General features: G+C 39.7%; 1 protein-coding gene across 1 annotated transcript in view; it reads right to left on the reverse strand.

Moving 5' to 3' along the window:
• Positions 1 to 20,802, reverse strand: part of COL4A6 (collagen type IV alpha 6 chain) — a 300,475-nt gene that overhangs the window by 34,762 nt on the left and 244,911 nt on the right. Inside the window, exons 12-23 of the mRNA XM_081276853.1 lie at positions 18,276 to 18,338; positions 17,328 to 17,363; positions 17,101 to 17,142; positions 15,671 to 15,763; positions 14,285 to 14,338; positions 7,417 to 7,476; positions 6,328 to 6,372; positions 5,797 to 5,850; positions 4,958 to 5,021; positions 3,480 to 3,587; positions 2,411 to 2,551; positions 1,312 to 1,416 (exon numbers count right to left, since the gene is read on the reverse strand). Coding sequence (XP_081132979.1) covers positions 1,312 to 1,416; positions 2,411 to 2,551; positions 3,480 to 3,587; positions 4,958 to 5,021; positions 5,797 to 5,850; positions 6,328 to 6,372; positions 7,417 to 7,476; positions 14,285 to 14,338; positions 15,671 to 15,763; positions 17,101 to 17,142; positions 17,328 to 17,363; positions 18,276 to 18,338 — 865 coding nt within the window. The remainder of the gene's footprint in view (positions 1 to 1,311; positions 1,417 to 2,410; positions 2,552 to 3,479; positions 3,588 to 4,957; positions 5,022 to 5,796; positions 5,851 to 6,327; positions 6,373 to 7,416; positions 7,477 to 14,284; positions 14,339 to 15,670; positions 15,764 to 17,100; positions 17,143 to 17,327; positions 17,364 to 18,275; positions 18,339 to 20,802) is intronic.

The raw sequence follows: 20,802 nt of genomic DNA on the forward strand, positions 1-20,802 counted from the left end.
AAACGATGTGTTCTTCAGATTAGTATAGGTTGAGTTTAAATGCTCTGAGATAGAAAAGTTTTTTTTTTTTTAAATCTTGGCATTTTGGATTAGGAATATCAACCCATAAGGTCTATGGAAATATTCCCAAATCCAAAGAATATGAAATCAGAAACATTCCTGGTCCCAAGCATTTTAAATAAGAGATACTCAATCTATATTTCTCAAGTGTGTCCATGGACCTCCCACATGAGTCACCTGTTTATAAGGCAGCTTTCTGGGCTCTGTCCAAGTATGAATCAGTCAATCTTAGAAGGCTAGACCCAAGAATATAGTTTTAAAAACTTTCCCTAAGTGGTTCTGATGTAGAATGATGCTTGAAAGTCACTCTCACTATTCTAGACTTAGAGAAAACCTTTTGGGCCCATGGAAATTTAGAAGGGGTAGCATTAGTTCTCACTCCTTTTTTAGGAGTGAGAACGACATTGAGAAATATACCAGCCATGTAGAGAGTCAGGGAAGAGCCAGAATTAACATCCTAAATTCAGTTATTTGCAATTTAATATCCTTTGCCCTCACATAGTCTTCCTTGAGTCTGAATAATAGAGATCAATATTGCTGAAATTTCTGAACTAGGTCAAGACCTGAGAATCTGAAACAGGTCACTGCTCCTATACTTAGGCAGTGGTATTTTATGAGAGGGCACTGAAAAAGAGAGAAGAGCTGTTAATTCCTGGATAGAACAGGAAGTCTCAGATATCTGAAGCCCCTAAGCCATCCCTAAACCTCTGCCACCCATGCCTGGGTTGCAAGCATAATGAATTGATTTCTTTAAGCATCTTCCCTTTAGAGGAAGGAATGGAGAAATGACCCAAAGGCAGAAAGAAGACGAGAGAATCAGTGTGGTGGAAGGCTAGGTTCATTGATCAGCTCTTCAGCACCATTGGGGACTTGGGTTGTTTTCCTGGAGTTAGTTTATTCAATCTCAGGTCTTGACCAGTTCAGAGCCCTTTCCTTCAGGCTGAAGGTGATGATAAGTGGCTTCCAGTCTTGCCCTTGCAAACTGGTTAATACCCTGACAGCTAGCAATAGCTTCAGCAGGTGGAGGGAGTATGAAAAGCAGCCTCCACCATTGTGTCCTATGTGACCTCAGTTGCCAGTCTTGGTCTTAGAGTCCTAAATATAGCACTTCCAATAATCCTGTGATCAAAGCCCCTCTAAAGAGTCAAAATTACTTCCATTCAGATTGCCAAGGCTATTGTCTTGCTTATTCCCCATAAAGCTGAATCTAAGAAGCTTGGGGGACAAAGAAACTCAAAGGGACAAAATCACCTTTTACTCCTTTGAAACCTGGGCTTCCTTTTGGACCTCGTTCTCCTCGGAGACCAGGGAACCCCGGTTCTAGGCCATATAAGGTTCCAGTCTTAAATGGTGAACCTGAAGGGAAAAAATACATGAAAGATTGGCAGCTTATAGAACTCAACTGACTTGACTTGACATAGAAAGTCCCTCACCAAGGCCTGTGTCCTTGAGGCTCACCACTCAGAGACAAAAATATCCAAAATGGGGACCTCCAAGTCTGAGGCAAGGAGCTAACAAATCATTTTGGCTCAATTTACTCCACTAATACTTAACAGAATTTTTACTATGTCCCAGGCACTGTGCCAGGCATTGGATATTCAGGGATGAACATGGTGGCTTCAGTAACTCACAGGCCCAATATATAACCCAGAAAGCCCCCTTGGGACAAAAGAGAAAATAGCTGCAGGATGAAGTGGTTAGGAGCTGTTAGGGTACAAAGAAACATGCTGGGGAATATTTCTAGTCTTTCTCTCAGAATCTGGATTCCCATATTCAAGTATAATATCTAAGAAGAACAGACTCTATGCAAGTTTTTATTCATTCATTCATTCATTTGGTGCTTCATACATGCCAGGCAAATACATACTCTACCACCAAGCTACACCCTCATCCCCACCTACATAGCCTTTTTTAGTAGCCACCTTGAGGATCTGGGCATATCTCCTTTCTTAGTCTTTCATCCCATTCCACTTGAGCTCCCTGAACCAGGGGAAGCTCAAAATAGCCAATTATACTTCTGCAGGAGCTGAAATGCCAGAGCGCTGAGGGCTGAGAGCAGTGAAGGCTGTAAAGAGAATCTACAGAAGCTGAAAGGCAGTAGGTGTTTTTGACCATCAAGATGGCCCCAGCTTGCTTGTTCCTTGATGAAGAACATTGTGGTATAGATGATAACAGCAGAGGCGGGGTTGACTCAGACATTATGGAGCCTTCATTGCTCCCCTCTGTAGTTGATGTTTCCTCTTTTAGCTGTTTAACCTGAGATACTTCCTCAAAACTCATGACTGTTCTGTAGTATGAATCACACCTGATCCAGGTCTCAAGACCATAGAAAAAAATGAACAAAACTTACCAGGTGGGCCTGGTGGGCCTGGTGGGCCTGGTAGGCCTGGGAAACCAATTCTTCCAGGAAGGCCAACTGTGGTGGGGCCTGGGTTTCCTTGGTCTCCTTTCAGGCCTGGAAATCCCTGAGGTCCTAGGGCACCTGGTATGCCTGGAAGGATAAACCAACACAAAATGCTCATCTCTATACTTTTCAGGGGTATTACAATCAGTGGCATATATGGTAAACAATTCAAGGAAAGCAACTGGGAAATCATTTGCCCTTCTCTTGCATCAGAGTTGAAATGTTCCTAAAGGATGAATGAGCCTAGCCTTTTGGAAAACTGAAAACCAAAGGACAGAAACACGGTCAGGAGCAGTTTCTTAGTGGCAAACTTGAGAGGAAAACTGAGTCTTTAGCCTCTGACTTCTCAAGTTTTTTTTTTTTTTTTTTCCATTTTGAGGCTGGGCCCAGCTGTTCTTCCTCCAAAATTCTGCTTTAAAAGCACAGGTATCCTTACAGAGGCCCATCTCCATGGAAATTGGGATCTGGTGAGTTTAAAAGTAATGTCTAAGGTTTTATATCTGTGATAGTTCCCCCTCCCAGACTCTAGCATGTTCTTTCTCTGTTTGCCACTACAGAGTGACACAAGAGTATACTCTTCTGAAGATTGGTGCAAGGAGAATACCCATAGGATCCAAGGACCAGATAGTGCTTGAGTTAATCCCAGAGTCAGGGTCTGGGTACAAATTTGCCTTTGGGCTTTTGTTAGACTCTCTTGGCAAGCATCAACCAGAATGGCACTTCAACAGGAGAGTGATAAGGTTCCAGCTGCCAGAGGTATGCCTCTGATTGCAGCAAACCTCACTGACAGTCTGGGATTGTCTGTCCAGCTATGGTACATCATTTAAGTCAAAGGAAAGCTGTTTACCCAGATTGGGCTGGCAGTAGGAGAGCTTACTGACTGTAGTGTAACTTACCTTTGACCTTGGCTATGTGTGTGCCCAGACCCAGAATCATTAGAAAAGGCTGTGAGGGACCAGAGTGGACACAGGACTGATCTGTGCAAGGGTTGGGTTAGGTTTTTTTTTTTTGGTACCTGTTAAGGCTGGGAGACCAGGGGGCCCAGAAGGGCCACGCTGGCCCTGGATGCCTTCATCTCCTTTAAGGCCTGGGAGGCCTGGTATACCAGGGTCCCCAGGATAACCTGGCATTGCAACAAAAAATAAAACAGTAAACAAACACATCAGAACCCCACCAATGTCACAAAATACCCAACAAAAGATATGGGGAGCTGTCATGAAGCTAGAAGTCCCTTTCTTGACCTTTCTGGGTTTCCCAGATGCTAATGGCTTCACATGATAATAGGCCTATGGAAGGCAGTATTCTACTAGGATTCAGAATTGGTCTGGCTAGGGCTTTCCTTCCAAGATTAGATCTGGTAAATGGTAGGCGAGTTCTTCCCCTGCTACTAATCTCCTGTAACACCTCAAATGTCTACCATTTGGGTTAAGATGAAGTCCACTATTTGTGTTATATACATAGGGTTCCTGGAAGCACAAAGCCACTGTAAACTATCAGTATCAGACAGGGCATGGAACTGAGAGAATGAGAGGAAAGGAGTAAGTTTGGAGACCCAGGTGGAAGAGGCACTATAGTAGAAACCTTTGACCAGGCAAGAAGTAGCTAGAGACACTGGGCATATGAATCTTTGGAAGAGGCAAAGGGAAGAGTTGGACACACAGTAACTAGCAAAAGGAGAAATGAAGACAAACTTTCATACTGTTGAGGGTTCTCAATAACTTGCTCCCCTAATCCTGTTATTGGCAAGCACAAGCATGCATGGGATCATCTATATGAGACCCTGAGTGTTCCATAGTATTGGGCTGAAACCAGCCCATATAGGGAGGATATTAATCCTTTCCTAAGCATCACTAGGAAAACCATTTTTATGAAATTCAGGCCCAGGCAGACCCAATTTCTATATATTTTTTTTGTACTGGGGATTGAACCCAGGGGCAATTTACCACTGAGCTATATCCCAGTGCTTTTTATTTTTTTATTTTGACACAGGGTCTTACTAAGTTGCTCAGGACCTTGCTAAATTGCTGAGGTTGGCCTTGAACTTGCAATCCTTCTGCCTCAGCCTCCCAAGTCGCTGGGATTACAGGCATGTGCCACCATGCCTGGCCAAATTCTACTCTTTTTTTAAAAACAATATATATTTTTTAGTTGTAGTTGGATGAAATACCTTTATTTTATTTATTTATTTTTATGTGGTGCTGAGGATTCAACACAAGGCCTCACACATGCGAGGTGAGCGCTCTGCTACTGAGCTACAGCCCCAGCCCCCAAATTCTACTCTTGATGGAACCAACACAAAAGTGGGAGGCTGAGCTTGTCTTCTCTGCCCAAGAGACTGGAATCAGTTCCATTCCCCAAGTTCAGGACCCACGAAGGGCCCTTAGTAGGGTCAGCAATCCAGTGGCTGACAAAGTATCGTATTATTAATTATGGGGGATGTAGAATTTAATGTCCAGTCTTTTCTTTTCCCATCAAATCAATGAAGAGTTGCACCTGAGATCACAGCACCACCTTCATCGATGTCTGGGCCTGGCAGGCCAATGCCACCCTTTTCACCCTGCAAAGATTAAATACATTAAACACAAATATTTCTCTGACCTCATCACACAAGATCTATGTGTTCTCATAGCCAGTACCTAGGAAAATGAAATGTTCCTCCTTCTCAGACCCTTGATTTCAAGGGCCAACTAGTCCAGAGTTAATTTCAAAGGGCAATAAATTTAAGTCAAAGGTGACACAAGGCAGGCCAGAGGCCTGGCACTCGATAGCAAACCTGTCAAGGACAAGGAATCCCAATTTTATTTTGCAATACTACTTAAGGTCATTCTGCTTCTGGGCCTTGGAAATACATCACAGGCATAGACAACATGGACATACTCAAGAGGTGCTAAGGAGGGAGCAGAATTTAAAAATGTTTTCTACTCTCAGCAGGCTTGGGACTGTAATACTGTCACTAGCTTTGTTAGTGGGTGATGTCAGGTACAGAAAGTCAAAGGAGTCCTAACTCTCCCGAAAGAGGGACTCAGGCACCAGAATAAGATATAGTGGAATACCCAAGATAGGTGGTAGGCACTGTCTGCCCCAGATGCAGGCAACAAGGGATACAAGTCTGTAGAGAATTTAAAAATAATAATAAAACCTAAAAGCTGGTAGTATCTGAGGAATGCTCATCAGCTTGGTGTGCTCAAAGTACGTTGTATGTATTTCTGGAGGAAAAATATACTATCTAAAACATCAATATTAAAAACACTTCATTTAATATGTAGGCATTATAGTAATTCTTCACCTTTCCACCTCCTGAACCCTAAATTTTCACTTCCCAACCACATTACCTTAATTCCTGGAAATCCATTCAGCCCAGGAAAACCTGGAGGCCCCATCATGCCCTGTGACAGAAACATAGTTATCACTAAGTTCAAAGAATAAGTGTATAAATGGAGCTGGTATTTGAATTAGGCTAGGGCAAATTGCACAGGAATTTTGGTTGGCATTCAGGGTATGTGTGGCTTGTAACTGACTCTGGAAGAAGAGAAGGCAATATGGCACTAGACAGTCGACTTGCATATTAGGAAGTACAAAGGTCACAAGGCTATGGCTACAAGCAGGCTAGCCATGCTAGTCCCCAATATCATGCCAAAGATGTGTTACCATATGATGACGTGGCAAGGCACCAAATGTGACATTGGATACCCATTCATGCTCTTAGGTGAAAACAAAAGAGATTGGCTAAGATTACATTGTTAAGGTTAAGTGGAAAATTTGCATTCTAAGCAATGTCTCCATTTGGCCATGTTAAGAAAAGCAAGGGGGCCTTTTGATTAGAATTTTGTACACAAGTGCTTTACTGATATTAACCAAAATACCTGTGTCCCTGGAGGGCCTGGGACTCCTTCTAAACCAATAGGACCCTGTAAAGAGAATAGCCACACCTTAGAAAGATTATTGGCCCACACTGGAAAAAGTTGCTAGACTTACATAATAAAGCTCTCCAACTGAGTTCAGGATTTAGTGGCTCCTAAAGTCAGGTAAGAGAATGTTCCTAGACCTGACTTAATGACTTCTTTCTAAGCACTAATCCATCAGGCTGAATAGCATTTGTAAATGGAGCATTTTTAAAAGCTAAATAAATGGAAACATTTTAAGTAGTAGGTGGAATTTGGTAGAAGGGCTGGGTGGTATTATACTTAGTTTGCATTAGTTCCAAGTCAGAGGATTTTATAATAGATTATGGGACAGCCTCTTGTCTTCCACCTCAAATACATTCTTTGTTGGTGATTATGTGTTTTTAAGACAACGGAGACAGAAAGATAGAGAAAGACATGGCAGGGTAATGAGTGAATATTGTGAAACACTCAAAAGAACTCCTAAAAACTGTGTGGACAAACTTAAAACACAGTTCTATATAATGTTACTAATTTAACTAAGGCTGGCCAACTACTTATAGTTGAAGATCTAAGTGCCTTAAGCTAGGATCAGATAGCCTGATATTTATTTTTCTGTTCAAAGTGACATTATTATTGTCAACTATTGACTCCAAGCTTACTACATTCTATAATTACCCAAGCTTATTTCTGTCCTATAAAGATTGCACTTGTTCCTCTTTCTTCCATCCTTGTGCTACATCCCACCTACATTCTACTGGGTGAGAATGGAATGAAAGAAAGACAACACTCATATCGTTCTTTAGCTCAGAAGATAATTTACATGAGGGCAAGGATAGTAAATAGGCTGAGCAGCCACCTAGAGTAGGGAGTATATCATTCCTTATTCTAGAGAGACACTCAGTCAAGGGAATAGGGCCAAATAGAGAGAAGGAACCTATCAGGGGGCTGAGGGAGAGAAACAAGAGAAACTTAGGTGGCTATCAAGTACATAAAATAAAGGACCAGACATTAAAGAAAATGGATCAGGTGACTTGACAAATCGGGGAAAGCAACATTCCAGGTTCATACCCTAGGTCCTGGCAAACCAGGGATTCCCTTTTCTCCCTTTTCACCAATAGATCCAAGTTCCTAGAGGAAAAAAGAAACCACAGGTTATGATATTCTTCTTCTCTTAAGTCTCCAAGCTCCATTCAAAGAAAGGGGGTAATTTCAAATCAGCTCCACTGTTCCATTAGGGAGGCTAATCATTTTGCTGAGTCTCTTGCCAATGCCTGAGAAGCACATAGGGCCTGAACATAATTTAGTCTATTGCTTCAGCATTCCTTTTTGATTCTAGAAGTAATGTCTTTCCCCGAAAACACTATTACATGCATTTATAACACCATGAGCTAACAGCATAGGAATAATAAAATACCTAATCTCTTTGATTCTAGTGAACAGGAAACTAACACACAGAAGGGTTAAGAATCAATGAAAAAGTCAGGTCTTCTGTCGTTCATTTCTGGGTCCTTTCCATGAGAATCAGTTGTCTTCTACCATCTAGGAAATAGACTCTTTGACCCACAGAAGACTGTGCAAATCCTTGGGGGTCTGTAGGTTGATACTAGAGGGAAGAATTTTCCCCTTTGGAGACATGATGACTGCAACATCCTTTTCTGTAGGAAGGATTATTTCTAGCCAGAACTCTGCAGCTCCATACTGGGAATGTAGGGTTCTTGCCAGGTCCTAGAAGTGTTGCAAATGGAACTGTTAAGATAGACTCCAGTCCTTCTTGCCCTGCTCACAGGAAGTGAGGGTGAGTAGCCATGGGTATGAATTGGGGATTCTCTAGGAAAAAACAAGGACTCCAAGAAGCATACTGAATGTGAGAGAGCTTCCTATCCTGTGGGTATCAGGTAAACATCTGGTCCCCAAGATACAGAAGAGTTCATTACCAAACTGAATAAAGTCTTTAATGGAAAACTTAAGTGGGACCATTTTGTTTTAATGGAAAACTTAAGTGGGACCATTTTGTTATCATTGTTTGAAATTGCCTATTTTGGAGCATAGATTTTGGCAAATAGCACTTGGGCCTATCATGAGAGTAAAGGAGGCAATGAAGCTTTCTCAAATGGAAACTTGTGAAAAGATGCTACATGTTGTAGTGGCATGTTTCCTATTGTCCACTTAATGTGACCTGGCTCAGCCGGTGTGAGGGCACGGGTCCAATCCCATTTGTAGCTTTTTCTTACTCTTACATACTCAGTGCATTCCCATGGGCACTGAAGGCTGGCTGAATACCCCCATGGCTTTATAGGCTTAGGGTTTTGTTTTTTTTCCTTAATGTGGGTTGCTTGTTGTTATTGTTGTTGGTTTTTATTATTGTGGGGAGGGTATGTGGCTGTGAAGGTTCCAATTCAAAGCAGGTTTTGCTTCCTACTTGCCTTTTCTCTTTTCTACATCTACAGTTGTGTGTCAAACAGCTCAGCCCTTATGCTGAATAGATTTTCTAATTCTAAAGGACTGTGGGTCAAACTGAATGCAAACTCGTTTGAAGTGTTTGAAATGTTTTTTTTTTTTTTTTTTTTTTTAACATTTCAAATTGGAAACCACTGTATGCTGCCACCTGGTGGAATGTGTCTATGGGCCTCTGAGTTTGAACACTTCAAGCAGTCTTCCCTGACCTGACCAGGAAAGCTGTGATAGCCAGTGCTGCCTTCAAATCTTAAAGCACTAAGATTGGCTATGTATGAAAGTTTTGTAAGCAGAAGGCCTCTGTCACACTCTCTTCTGTTTCCCTCCAAGGCGCTGTTACTGCTGCCTGAACACATACAAGGTAGTCCAGTAAATGATTGCTGAATTGAAGGCTTGGTTAATGAATAAACTTATTTTAAATTGGTTTAAAAAGTTGTTGAATTGAATGGAATAATGACCAAGAGAAGGGGCAAGCAGTGAAGAATAGAATGCCCAGAACTATCTCATGCCCCCCACTTATCTTGCTCAGTTATAAATATAAGGGGACTTTGTACTCCTTCTTTAGAAAGCAGAGAAAGCCTCAAGATTCTTGCTTTCTCAAAGAGAGAGTCTGAGAACTAGCATTACAATGTGAACAAAAATAAATACATGAAAAATGTAAGAAGAAAAAATAAAGAAATGTGTGCATGTGGAATTGAGCCATTAAAAGATAAATGGCTTGGCAAGTTTGCTGTAGTCTCAGCTTGTCTTCCAGCACAGGGAGGCACCGTACAGGGACCCTGCTGAACAAGCTATTCTAGCAAGTTGTCCTGGGACCTGGCCCATCACAGCCAGCTCTTGTTGAAAGTGGTCCTGCAATGGCTGCTCCCACACTCCTACTCCCCCGTGACCTGGAGAGCCTCACTACAGCACTAGCTTAACTCTTTCCTGCTCTCCTGCGCCCTAGGCTCCTGATGATTTTAAGTTCCAGGAACACTCAATTGAAATAAAAGCCTACCTACCCATTAGTTACCTCAGATCCACTCAATAGTTACTTCAGGATGTGACAGTTTCTTCTCTTGTGCCTCCCCTCACCTCTTCCAGTTTGCCTTCTGGTTGCTGGCCCCTTGGACAGAGGGCACATGGGTATACAAATCTCTCTGATAATCTCCATAGGAGGAACTGTACCCTACAAGTGTGAGTGTGCTGCTGGGGATGGGGTATAGGAAGCTAGAACTGAGCCAGAAAAATCAGGGCTATTTGGTCACTGGAGGTGGGGGCAAGCTAAAGAAAAGGAGGTCTAAATCTGTTAGATTGGGTACCCTGTCTCCTGCAAAAATTTGGGCTCAGATGGAAAGGAAACAAATGGCTAAAGGGAACATCTTAGATTCCCTAGAGATTTGCATCCTCAGCAATGCCTTGTTTTGCAGTGAGCATAGATAATTGACAGCTGATGAGAGGACTTTGGATTTGAGAAGTGTGTTTCCCCTGAAAAGCCCAGAATGCCCCAAATGTTACCACCTTTCTCCTCATAGCTTTTCTGCCAAAGGTACTTAGGAACTTCCCATTAAGCAGATAGAGATATTAGGAATAAAGCAGTTGCATGATTTGGCCACAGTAATATTGAATCTGTGCTGAAGTGGGCTCAGAACTCTGATTTCTGTTTCCACCCTATGAAAATATGCTGTTCTATGTAAAAGGAGGTATTTCCCAGCTTTGATTTCTTTGCAACTGGCCGTTTGCACTTTTCAGCCCTCACTGTGAAATACCCTCACTTTTCAGCCCTCACCAGAAATACTGAGATTGAAACGGTGTTGCAATTTATTACTGCACATTGTGGTCAGTCAGTTTCTTTTTATTTTATAGGACAAAAGGGAACAGATTGAAATTGCAACAGAAGAAATCCTCTGAGCTCCAAATGAAGAAAAGGCGTGACCGTGAACCACTGAATCCTATAGCCCCAGAGATCATAAAATCCTTTCTATGTGATTTAGAGACAAAACACCACCACCTCGGTGAATAGAACAAACTGGACAGTAGGGGGCAGTATGGTATGGGAAAAAAAACCCTAAACTGGCTAGAATTAGAATGTGATAGACATCATTATCCAAAGTACATATAATGAAGACAGGAACTGGGTGTCAACATACTTTATATACAAACAGAGATATGAAAAATTGTGGTATATATGTGTAATAAGAATTGTAATGCATTCTGTTGTAATTTTTTTAAATCAATAAAAAAAATGAATGTCAATCTCAACTCTGCTAATAACTAGCTTTGCAAATCTGGACAAGAATCTTCATCTGTTCAAGCCATGGTTTCCTTGTCAGTATGAGGCATAAGCCAGGCTTATCCCAGGCTTATCTCACCTTGCTTACCTCAAAGGGTGCAAGAGGGCTAGTCAGAATCTACGTGAAATGCTCTACAAAGAAAGGTGCAAGGGCTGGGGCTGTAGCTCAGTGGAAGAGCGATTGCCTTACACACATGAGGCACTGGGTTTGATACTCAGCACCACATAAAAAGACAAATTAAATAAAATAAAGATATTGTGTGTCTAACTACAACTAAAATACCAATTTTAAAAAGGCCCAAACCTACTTGCAAAGAGCTCTTCAACAGAAATATAATATGAGCCATTATATTTTCAATTTTCTAGTATCCACATTAAAAAGTAAAATAGAGATTCGTTTCACAATGTATCTTATTTACCTAAATATACAGTAAATATTATCATTTTCACATTGAAGTAAAACTTGTTTCAGAGATATTTTAGGCTATGTTTTTCATACAAATTTTTTAAGATCCGATGTGTATTTTACATGTACATTACATCTCATTTCAGATCAGTCATATTTCAGGACCTCAGTAACCATATGTGGCCACTGGTTATATTATTGGACATCACAGCTTTGTATTTTGTAAAGAAACTTCACATACATTGTGAGCAGGACCCCAAAAGAGTAAATATGACCACAGCCATATTACAAATATACAGACAGAGGTTCAGCAACTTGCCAAAGTACCAAAGCTGGAGCTGGGTGTAAGGACTAGGTGTTTGTATCTGACAGCAGGTTTCTGTTGCTTTCTGATTCATTAGCTGCACAGCTGATTAAAATCAAGGACACTGAACAAATGATTCTCTATGCTCACTTGTTTCTACAGAGTAATAGGAATCCTCATGGAAGCAACCTGTGTCACTGGCTCCCTTGTTTTGCTTTCTGGCCATCCAGAGAGAGACAAAGTGTTTCAAAGTACTGTAGGGAAGGACTGGAGACATCTACCCCCATTGTGATAGCAAGCAGGGGCAGGATTTGTCACCTTTGATTCATTAATTTTCCTCTTATTTTCTACCTCAAATCCATGAAAATCTTGTCAGCTTCTTCAAAACATCTTATGATTTGAGATAGATAAACCAAATATAATATATCAGTTTTATTTGTTTTCTCATTCCAACAAGGCAAATGTGATTATATATATATATATATATATATATATATATATATATATATATATAATAAATTTGAATTTTTGTCTTATTAGCTGATATCAAGTAATTACTGATCATTAATTAGTGATGATGATATTGTCACTATGTTTTAACTCAGTTTTAGAAATACTGTGGTATTTATGATGAAATGATATTTGCTTCAGATTTGCCATGTTTTGCTAATTGTTGAATCCAGGTGATGAGTACCCGTGGGGGTCATTATGGCATTCCCTCTGTTTTTGTGTATGTTTCAAATGTTCCATAATAAAAAAATGTAACATGTTTACATTTTGAATTCATCCACTTCTTCCACTTCCATTGCTACCACCAGAGTCCAAGCCAACCACCATCATTGTTTGCCTGGCCTTCTGCAATAGCCTATGTTTGCTGTTATATCCCCTATCCTCTCTCCCACCCAGTCAGAGTGATCTTTAAAAAAATACAAGTCAGATACTTCCAATGGCTTCCCATTAAACTTAAAAACTACATTGGATCTGCAAAGATGGCCATGATCTGGATCCTGCTTCTCTGTTTCTTGTCCTTGCTTACTTTGTCCTGCCCACTCACCTTGATGTTTCTCCAAAGTGATGAACTTTATCCAACTTCAAGGCCTTGGTACTTAATGGTTCTCTTGATCTGAAACTCCCTGGTCCTTTCCTGACTTGCTGTCTCATAATAACAGGTCTCTGTCCACCTATCAGTTCTTGAGAAAGACCCTTGTGGGGACTCTGTCCCAAGTGGTCCACTCTATTCCCCACCCATATTCTATCACTTTACCCTTTTTCCATCTTTTATATGATGATATATGAACTTTCTTTTTGTGTGTGTGGTGCTAGGGTGGAATCCAGGGCCTTGTACATGCTAGGCAAGCACTTTACTACTGAGGTACACTACCGGCTCCTGTATTTACTATGGATTTAACTCATGTTTATTTTCCATATTCTCTGTCACTCCCATTAGAATATAATCACAAGGACAGAGACATTTACTTAATGACTGTTGTAACCTCTTTTATGGTTTAGATATGAGTTGTCCCCCCAAAGCTAACATATTAAACAACATAAGAGAGTTTACAGATGAAATGATTGAGTTGTGACAGCCTTACTGGAAAGGATTAACTGGATGGCAACTGTAATCAGGTAGATTGTGGCTGGAACAGGCAGGTTACTATGGGCATGCCTTCAGGGTTTATATTTTGTCCTTGTTGAATAGAGTTCTCTCTCTCTCTCTCTCTCTCTCTCTCTCTCTCTCTCTCTCTCTCTCTCTCTCCTTCTTGATAGACATGGCCTGAGTTTCTCCCCTCCTCCATGCCCTTCCACTGTAATGTTCTGCCTCACCTTGGGCCCAGAACAATGGAGTTGGCTGTTTATATACCGAGAACTTAGAAACCATGAGTCTCAAATAAACTCTTCCTTCTGTAAACTTGTTCTTCTCGTGTCTTTTGGTCACAAAAGCAAAATAGTTGACTAAAACAGCCCCTGAGTTCAGTAGAATGCCTGCCATAAAGGAGCCCCCACAAAGTATTTGCTGAGTAAAAGAATCTGAGCTAGAAAAGCAGATACAAAAGTAAAGATAGGAATACTAAGAAGACTTACCATTTACTAAACATTTTATAAGTTTCCAGTAGGCACAAAGCCTTTTTATTGCATATTATCTCATTTAATTCATAGACCAATCTATAACTTTTTTTTGTAGGTTAGGGAACTAAGACTTAGAAAAGTTAAGGAAATTTTAAAAATCTAGAAACTGATGAAACCAAAAGTCAAGCCCAATTCTCTTCTAATGCTAGAGCTTGAGCTGATAATCTCTAAAATATAAAGATTCATGGAGAATCACATTAATGTCCTCATGAATTCAAGAATCAAGAAAATTTCCTTAAATGCCTTATTATAGTGATACTGGTAGCATTCTCTTCAACCACCATGAGAAGAGGTCTTTCTGTTAGCCTCCTAGTGCTAAAGGTTTTGTCCAATCAATCCATTTAATATATGTTGACCAAGTAGGAAGACTTACCGGGAACCCTGGAGGGCCACTCATGCCTGGGAAGCCTGGAGGCCCTGGTTCACCCTGGAAAATATGCCAAAGGCTAGTAAGTAGCATCAGGGAGCAGCAAACACAAAGAAGGATGGTTTTCTCAAAGAATTTGGGCTGGGGAGTGAGGAACTTATGGATATTAGGACTGGGGAATCAGATAGTGGTATAGGCCCCATGTTGCCCGATTGGCAGCTGTATCAAGATATCTTGTTTAGGGAGCCCTTTGCCATGTACAAAGATCAAGACCCATGACTGTCTAAAACAGAATCTCAAGTGCATTGTCTGTTTAGAAGACAGAAAGAATGACTATTTTTTTTTCTTGTGGAAGAAACTGTTCAGTGTGATTTCCTGTAACAAACTATAGGCTACAAAGAAGTTACTGATTTGGGACTAGAATAACAGTGGCAACTTGCATAGGCACATATAGTGTTCTCTTCTGTCTTTCCCTTATTTGCTAATTTATCTATAGGTACCATAGAAGGGCTCCATAAGGTGTGCAGGTGATCAGGGAGGCAGACAACCTTTTATATGCTCCCAGACTTTCCTAAATCAATGATTATTTCCTGTAAACTTGGAGGGGCCTGGAGCTTCTATAAAGGCAATATTAAAAGTGTGAGACAAATCATGCTTGCCAGCTTGGGCCCTTTAACCAAGGGAAAAAAATATGATAAAACTCAAAGGAACCCTAGGAAGGAAGGGAAATTCAGGTCAATGAATTCTGCACACCTTAACAGAACAAAGCCATTCAAATCCAACCATGTACATAGTATATATTCACCTATGCAAAAATATAGATTATGAAATATCTCAGTTAAACAAGGTTACAGGGTCGGTTTTGGTAGTTTAGATCAGGTGAATCAGGACATCTGCTACTAGCTGGTGACAGTATATCCTATTGTAATGTCAAATTTTGAGGTCAAATAACGTCTTCAAAAAAATAACTCAAATGGGATCCTAATTAGAATAAGTTATACTTCATGTATATATAATATACCAAAACACATTCTACTGTCATGTACATCTAAAAAGAACAAATTAAAAAAGATAACTCAAAATGAAACATTTCTATGGTATGTGTTCTGTTACAGTGCTTTGGGGACAACCTAAGTATTGAGATGTTTGGGAGTTAGAAGGTTAAAAACCCAAATGTTTAATTCTTGTTACCTACACATTGAAAAACAGACTCATGATTTTTAGAAAGCTTTTCACAAGGTACAAAAGAAAGAAGGCTTTACTCTTAGTCCCAAACAAAGATCCATTACCTAAAACCTTTCATTTTTTTTAGAATACTCTCATATTACAGATGAATTCTGGTATTAATAAGAAAGGGATTATTAATTTTTTTCTGTTCTAAGTGTTTAATACCTTGGATCCTTTCTTCCCTTTGGGGAATCCCATGAATTCTAGTTCCCCAGTAGATGGTGGTGGTCCTGCGGGGCCAGGGAGGCCAACATCCCCCTGTAAAATCAAAGGGAACATTAAACAAAGGCTAAACCACACAGACTATTTATCCAGAGGGTGAGTCTATCCTCTGGATGTAATTAAAAAATAAACTGTCCATTACTGTGGTTGTTTCATCCTTGCATTTATGAGGAAACAAAACTGTCATTGCCAAGGGATTGAGAATTATAAGCCTGACCAAATGAATTTTGTACCAGCACTGCAGAGGGAAGAAGCAAGATAGATAAAAGAAACCCATGGATTCATGGTTGCCATGGTCATGCACAAAAGGGTTTTTAGAAGACAGCCACAAAGGGGTTTCAGCAAGGTGAACAGCTACCTCTTGGCAACAATGATCAACTCTAACTGGTACAAATCTTTGCCAAGAACGCAAGCAGAGGCAGTGAAGTGTTTATTGGGACATTAGAGGCAACAGTTGCTCTTTCACAAAGCAGTGCTATCCACAAGAGCCAGGCAGGAAGAGGTGGAGGGCAAGTTCCCAAGCCTCGTTAGAGATTCCCAAATCACCATACAGTTTATACAGAAGGAAATGAGGGAAGGAGAGAAATAAAACAGAATTGTGAAAGAGAGGTTAAGAAAGAGACAGACGAGATAGACTGGTATAGAGAGAGAGAAGAGAAAAAGAGGAGAAGGAGGAGCAGGAAGTATTAAGGGAAGGGAGGAAGCAGAGAAAAGGAAAGAAGGTGATGGGATATACAAAACCACAGGGAAAATCAGGTGGAGGGAAGCGAAGAAATATTTTAGGAGGGTATGTTTGTTAAGACAGGTAAGAAGCAGGGAGATGACAGTATTTTGAAAGATAAAGAACCACAAAAGCTGATGTGTCACATGTGTACATGCAGCCCTCAAGGGACACCATCAGGGAAATCTATGTGGATAAGGAAATGCCCATTTCTTAAGGTGAAGAACCAATCCCCTATGGAACTGGAGACTATCATGCTAAGTGAAATAAGCCAAACCCCAAACACCAAAGGCCAAATATTCTCTCTGATATGTGGATGGTTGGGGGAAGGGACAGGGAATGAGAATGGAAAAGACAGTAGAATGAATTGGACATAACTTTCCTATATTCATATATGAATACATGACCACTGTAACTCCACATGATGTACAACTGCAAGAATGGGAAGTTAAACTCCATGTATGTATAATATGTCAAAATACATTCTACTGTCATGTATAACTAAAAAGAACAAATAAGAAATAAATTATAAAGATTATTATCACATAAAAAAGAACCAATTCTCTTTCACAAGCAGGAACATGCTTCAAGAAATTAGAGACATTTCTTGGAGCATGTGTAAGGCAGATTGTATTTTCCAAAATCTGTTTACCTTGACTCCTTTCTCTCCTTGGAAACCTAACCCCATATTTCCCTGGGGCACAGGGGTACAGGGAAGAAAAACAAAATCAATCACAAACAAGTTCCAGGAACTTAAATTGAAATGCAGTATTATTTTTCTCTTACCAGAAAGTAAACTTAACCAAACTAGTATCTCTCTGGAGAAACCAGAGTACTAAGTAACAGGAGATAAAATGCCATAAAACAATGTATACTTACATCAGGACCAGGGAAACCAGGGGGGCCTGGAGGACCCTAGATTACAAGAAAAGAGTTAGCACCTGTCAATTTTCAAAGAATATGGGCATGTTGGAAGTCACTGGGGATAAGTCCTTTTCCTGGCTTGGCGAAGACTGGCCTTGTTATAGCAGATTCTAGCTCCTTCTATCATAGTTTCTATAATCTCCTGAGAAAACTCTCAAATTGACCTGGTAACCAAATTCATGCTAAGGTAATGAAGACTTCATGTATCATTCTTCCCAACAGATCCAAAATTTAAAAAATATATATATTTTTAGTTGTAGATGGACACAATACCTTTATTTTGTTTGTCTTTTTATGTGATGCTGAGGATCAAACCCAGTGCCTCTCATGTGCTAGGCAAGTGCTCTACCACTGAGCTACAACCCCAGTCCCACAGGTTCAAAAATTTTAAATGATGACTTGGTGAAAGTAAGCCAGAGTCACAAGCAAAGGGATGTCATGTGTTGCACATATACCAGTGATACACATATTTGATATCAGAAAAATAGGTAGGTAGGTAGAGCCATCCAACATTCAATGCTGAGAAGAATTTTGAAGGTTTGTGTTCAGGGTATGTGACAGAAGTGGTGGTGGTATGATTGATTAGCAATGTCTGTCTTGGGTAAGGGAGCAGAAGATAGCAGAAGATATGTCATGTTTCTGCCATCCCTGGGCTATACTTTGAGTTGAGCTGAACTAGGAGGCTTTGGAGTTATAGATTGGATGGTAAGAAAGACTCTGACAAATAAAGATAACCAATAGCTCCTAGCAAGAACATGTTTCATTTTAATCCTCCAGGAAGGGAAGTTGCCCTTCTCTACTAAGACGGCCTAGATTACATAGGCTTACATTTAATCTGTAGCAAGGTAAAGAAAACAGTCATGTCAATATTGTGATCACATACGAGATTTAAGTTGGTCTTACTTGTAATCCTCGTGGTCCTATGGATCCTGAATCTCCAAGAGATCCAGGTGGTCCACGTGGGCCCTAGAGTAGTAAAGTTTTACCATGGTCAAAAAGCAAGACAGTTTTCCAAGAAAAATAAAAACATCTATGTGCACAAAATTAATAAAGAATGTTTACTGCAACTTTATTCATAATAGTAAAAAAAAATGGAACTATCCCAGGTATCCATTGACACAAGGATTGATAAATGAACTATAATACATCCATACAGTGAAATAAATACTCAACAATAAAAAGCAACAATCTACTGATATATGAAAAGTGTGGTTGACTCTCAAAAGCACTGTACTAAATGAGAGAAGCAAGACTCAAAAGGCTATACTTTACAATATTTCTTATATATGAAGTTCTAGAGCAGACAGAAATTAATCTATGATGGAAAAAACCATAATGGTGGTTAACTTTGGGGTAGGGACAAAGATTTACTGGCAGGAGGCAGAAGGGAATTTTCGAGGTGATGTTCATGTTATATTCCTTAATAGAGGATTGGATTACACAGTAGTATGCATTTGTGAAAACTAAGCAAATGTACATTCAAAATCTGTGAATTTTACTGTATGCAAATTTTATATAAAAGAAAAACCTGCAAACAAACAGTGAAGTTTCATGATAATATGCTATAATATTTAGGAGTAAGTGTTCCCATTGTAAGTTTACTTTGCAGTGCATCAAGAGTAGGGTGAATTGATAGAAGGATGGATATATGGATAGAGGAGGGATAAATCAAGTATAATAAAATATTAATGGTATGTGTTTTCCATTCAATTTTACTCTTTATTTTAATTTTCTTACTAAAATGCTACAAAAAAGAAAAAAAACTAAAAAGAACGAAAAAGAGCTATTTAGTGTCAGATAAAGTAAATGTCAAGACAAAGAATATTTACAGAGATTTTAAAATTATCAGAATTAAAGAGGGGGCTCTTCATAATGATAAATAAGTCATGAAGAAGACAATATTAGATGTATCTATATAACAGCAGAGCTTCAAAGTATGTGAAGCCCAAACTGACAGAACTACAAGGTGAGGTAGGCAAATCCACAATTACAGTGGGAGATTTTAACATCTCTCCCTCATTAATATTAATAGAACTTAAAAAAATGAGGACATTAAAGATCCAAACAACATTGTCAACTACCTTGATCTAATGGATACTGTTTATATTATTATACTCAACAACAACTGAATACATGTTCTCTTCACATGCATATATGGAACATTCACCAAGGTAGATCATATGTGGGGCCATAAACCAAACCTCAGAAAGTTTAAAAGGATTAGAATCACACAGAGTATGCCCTCTTAACTGCAATGAAATCAAACTAAAAATCATTAAAAAGATATTTAGGAAGTTGTCAAATACTTGGGAATGAAACAACACACTTAAATACTCCATGGGTCAAAGAAAAAGTCAGAAGGGAAATTAGAAAATGTTTAGAACTGAACACCAATTCTAAAGGCAAGGCAGAGAAATCAAGCAAAAGATTGGAGAAATGTAAGGCCTGGTTCCACTGGGAACCTTGTAACCTAATCTGCTATTATGGTATACAACATGAACATCAATCAGAAAATTTCCTCCTGTCCCTTCCCAGTAAATCTTTGCCCTCATCCCAAGGCTAAGAGAGGTCAGGACTTAGGAGGAAAAAAAGGGAGGAATTCAAGGATAGTCCCTAAGAATGAATGACAATATAAACATTGCTTTGAAAAGAACAGCCTGTTTTCTCTTTACTGATCACAAATCTCTGGTTTAGTCATTAAACATCCTATCCTCAAATCTAAGCACTTTCTATATGATGACTGGGTAAATAGACACTGTACTTTTTTGGACAGGGAACAAATCCCTAAGAGAAGGTATGCAGCAAAAACAGTGTATGTTATTTTGCAAACTTAATGATCACACCATTTCAACCTACTTTGTGTAGCTCCAGGGGACCTATATGCCCTTGGCCCTTACTCATCTTTGTTTTTGTGTAGGCTTGCATACCTCTTGTTTCTAGCCTAAAGCCTCCTCCCACTGCCTGCAAGTCTAAACACCATCCATACTTGTCAGAAGCCACCTTCTCTAAGATACAAGTCTCCCATGATGCATCTTTAGGTGAGTAGCATCTCTTCTTCTAAGTTGCGGTGGAATTCTATTTTATTTCTTTTATAACATTTATTTTAAATTAATGTTTTAAAACAGTAAATTATCTTTCACAGCAGTGCCTCCTAGTCTGGTAATCACTGTGGAATTCTTATAACACATTCCTTCCATTAGTTTTTACATGGGGAGGGGAAGGACTGTGTCTAGGTTGCCTTAGGGAACTCATAACACTTTGCTCCTAGGAGGTATTCAATATTTTTGAGGATTGAAAAAGGAAGGGAAGAAGGAAGGAATATAGGAAAGATGGAAGAAAGAAGGAGCAATTCTTAGGCTACTTCAAAGGAAAGTGATGACTATGTCGAGTTCAAGGGGAAAGAAACCTCTTCTTTGTACTGGGGATTGAG

The sequence above is a fragment of the Spermophilus citellus genome (genome assembly GCF_964194105.1).
Source record: "Spermophilus citellus genome assembly, chromosome: X".
NCBI lineage: Eukaryota > Metazoa > Chordata > Mammalia > Rodentia > Sciuridae > Spermophilus > Spermophilus citellus.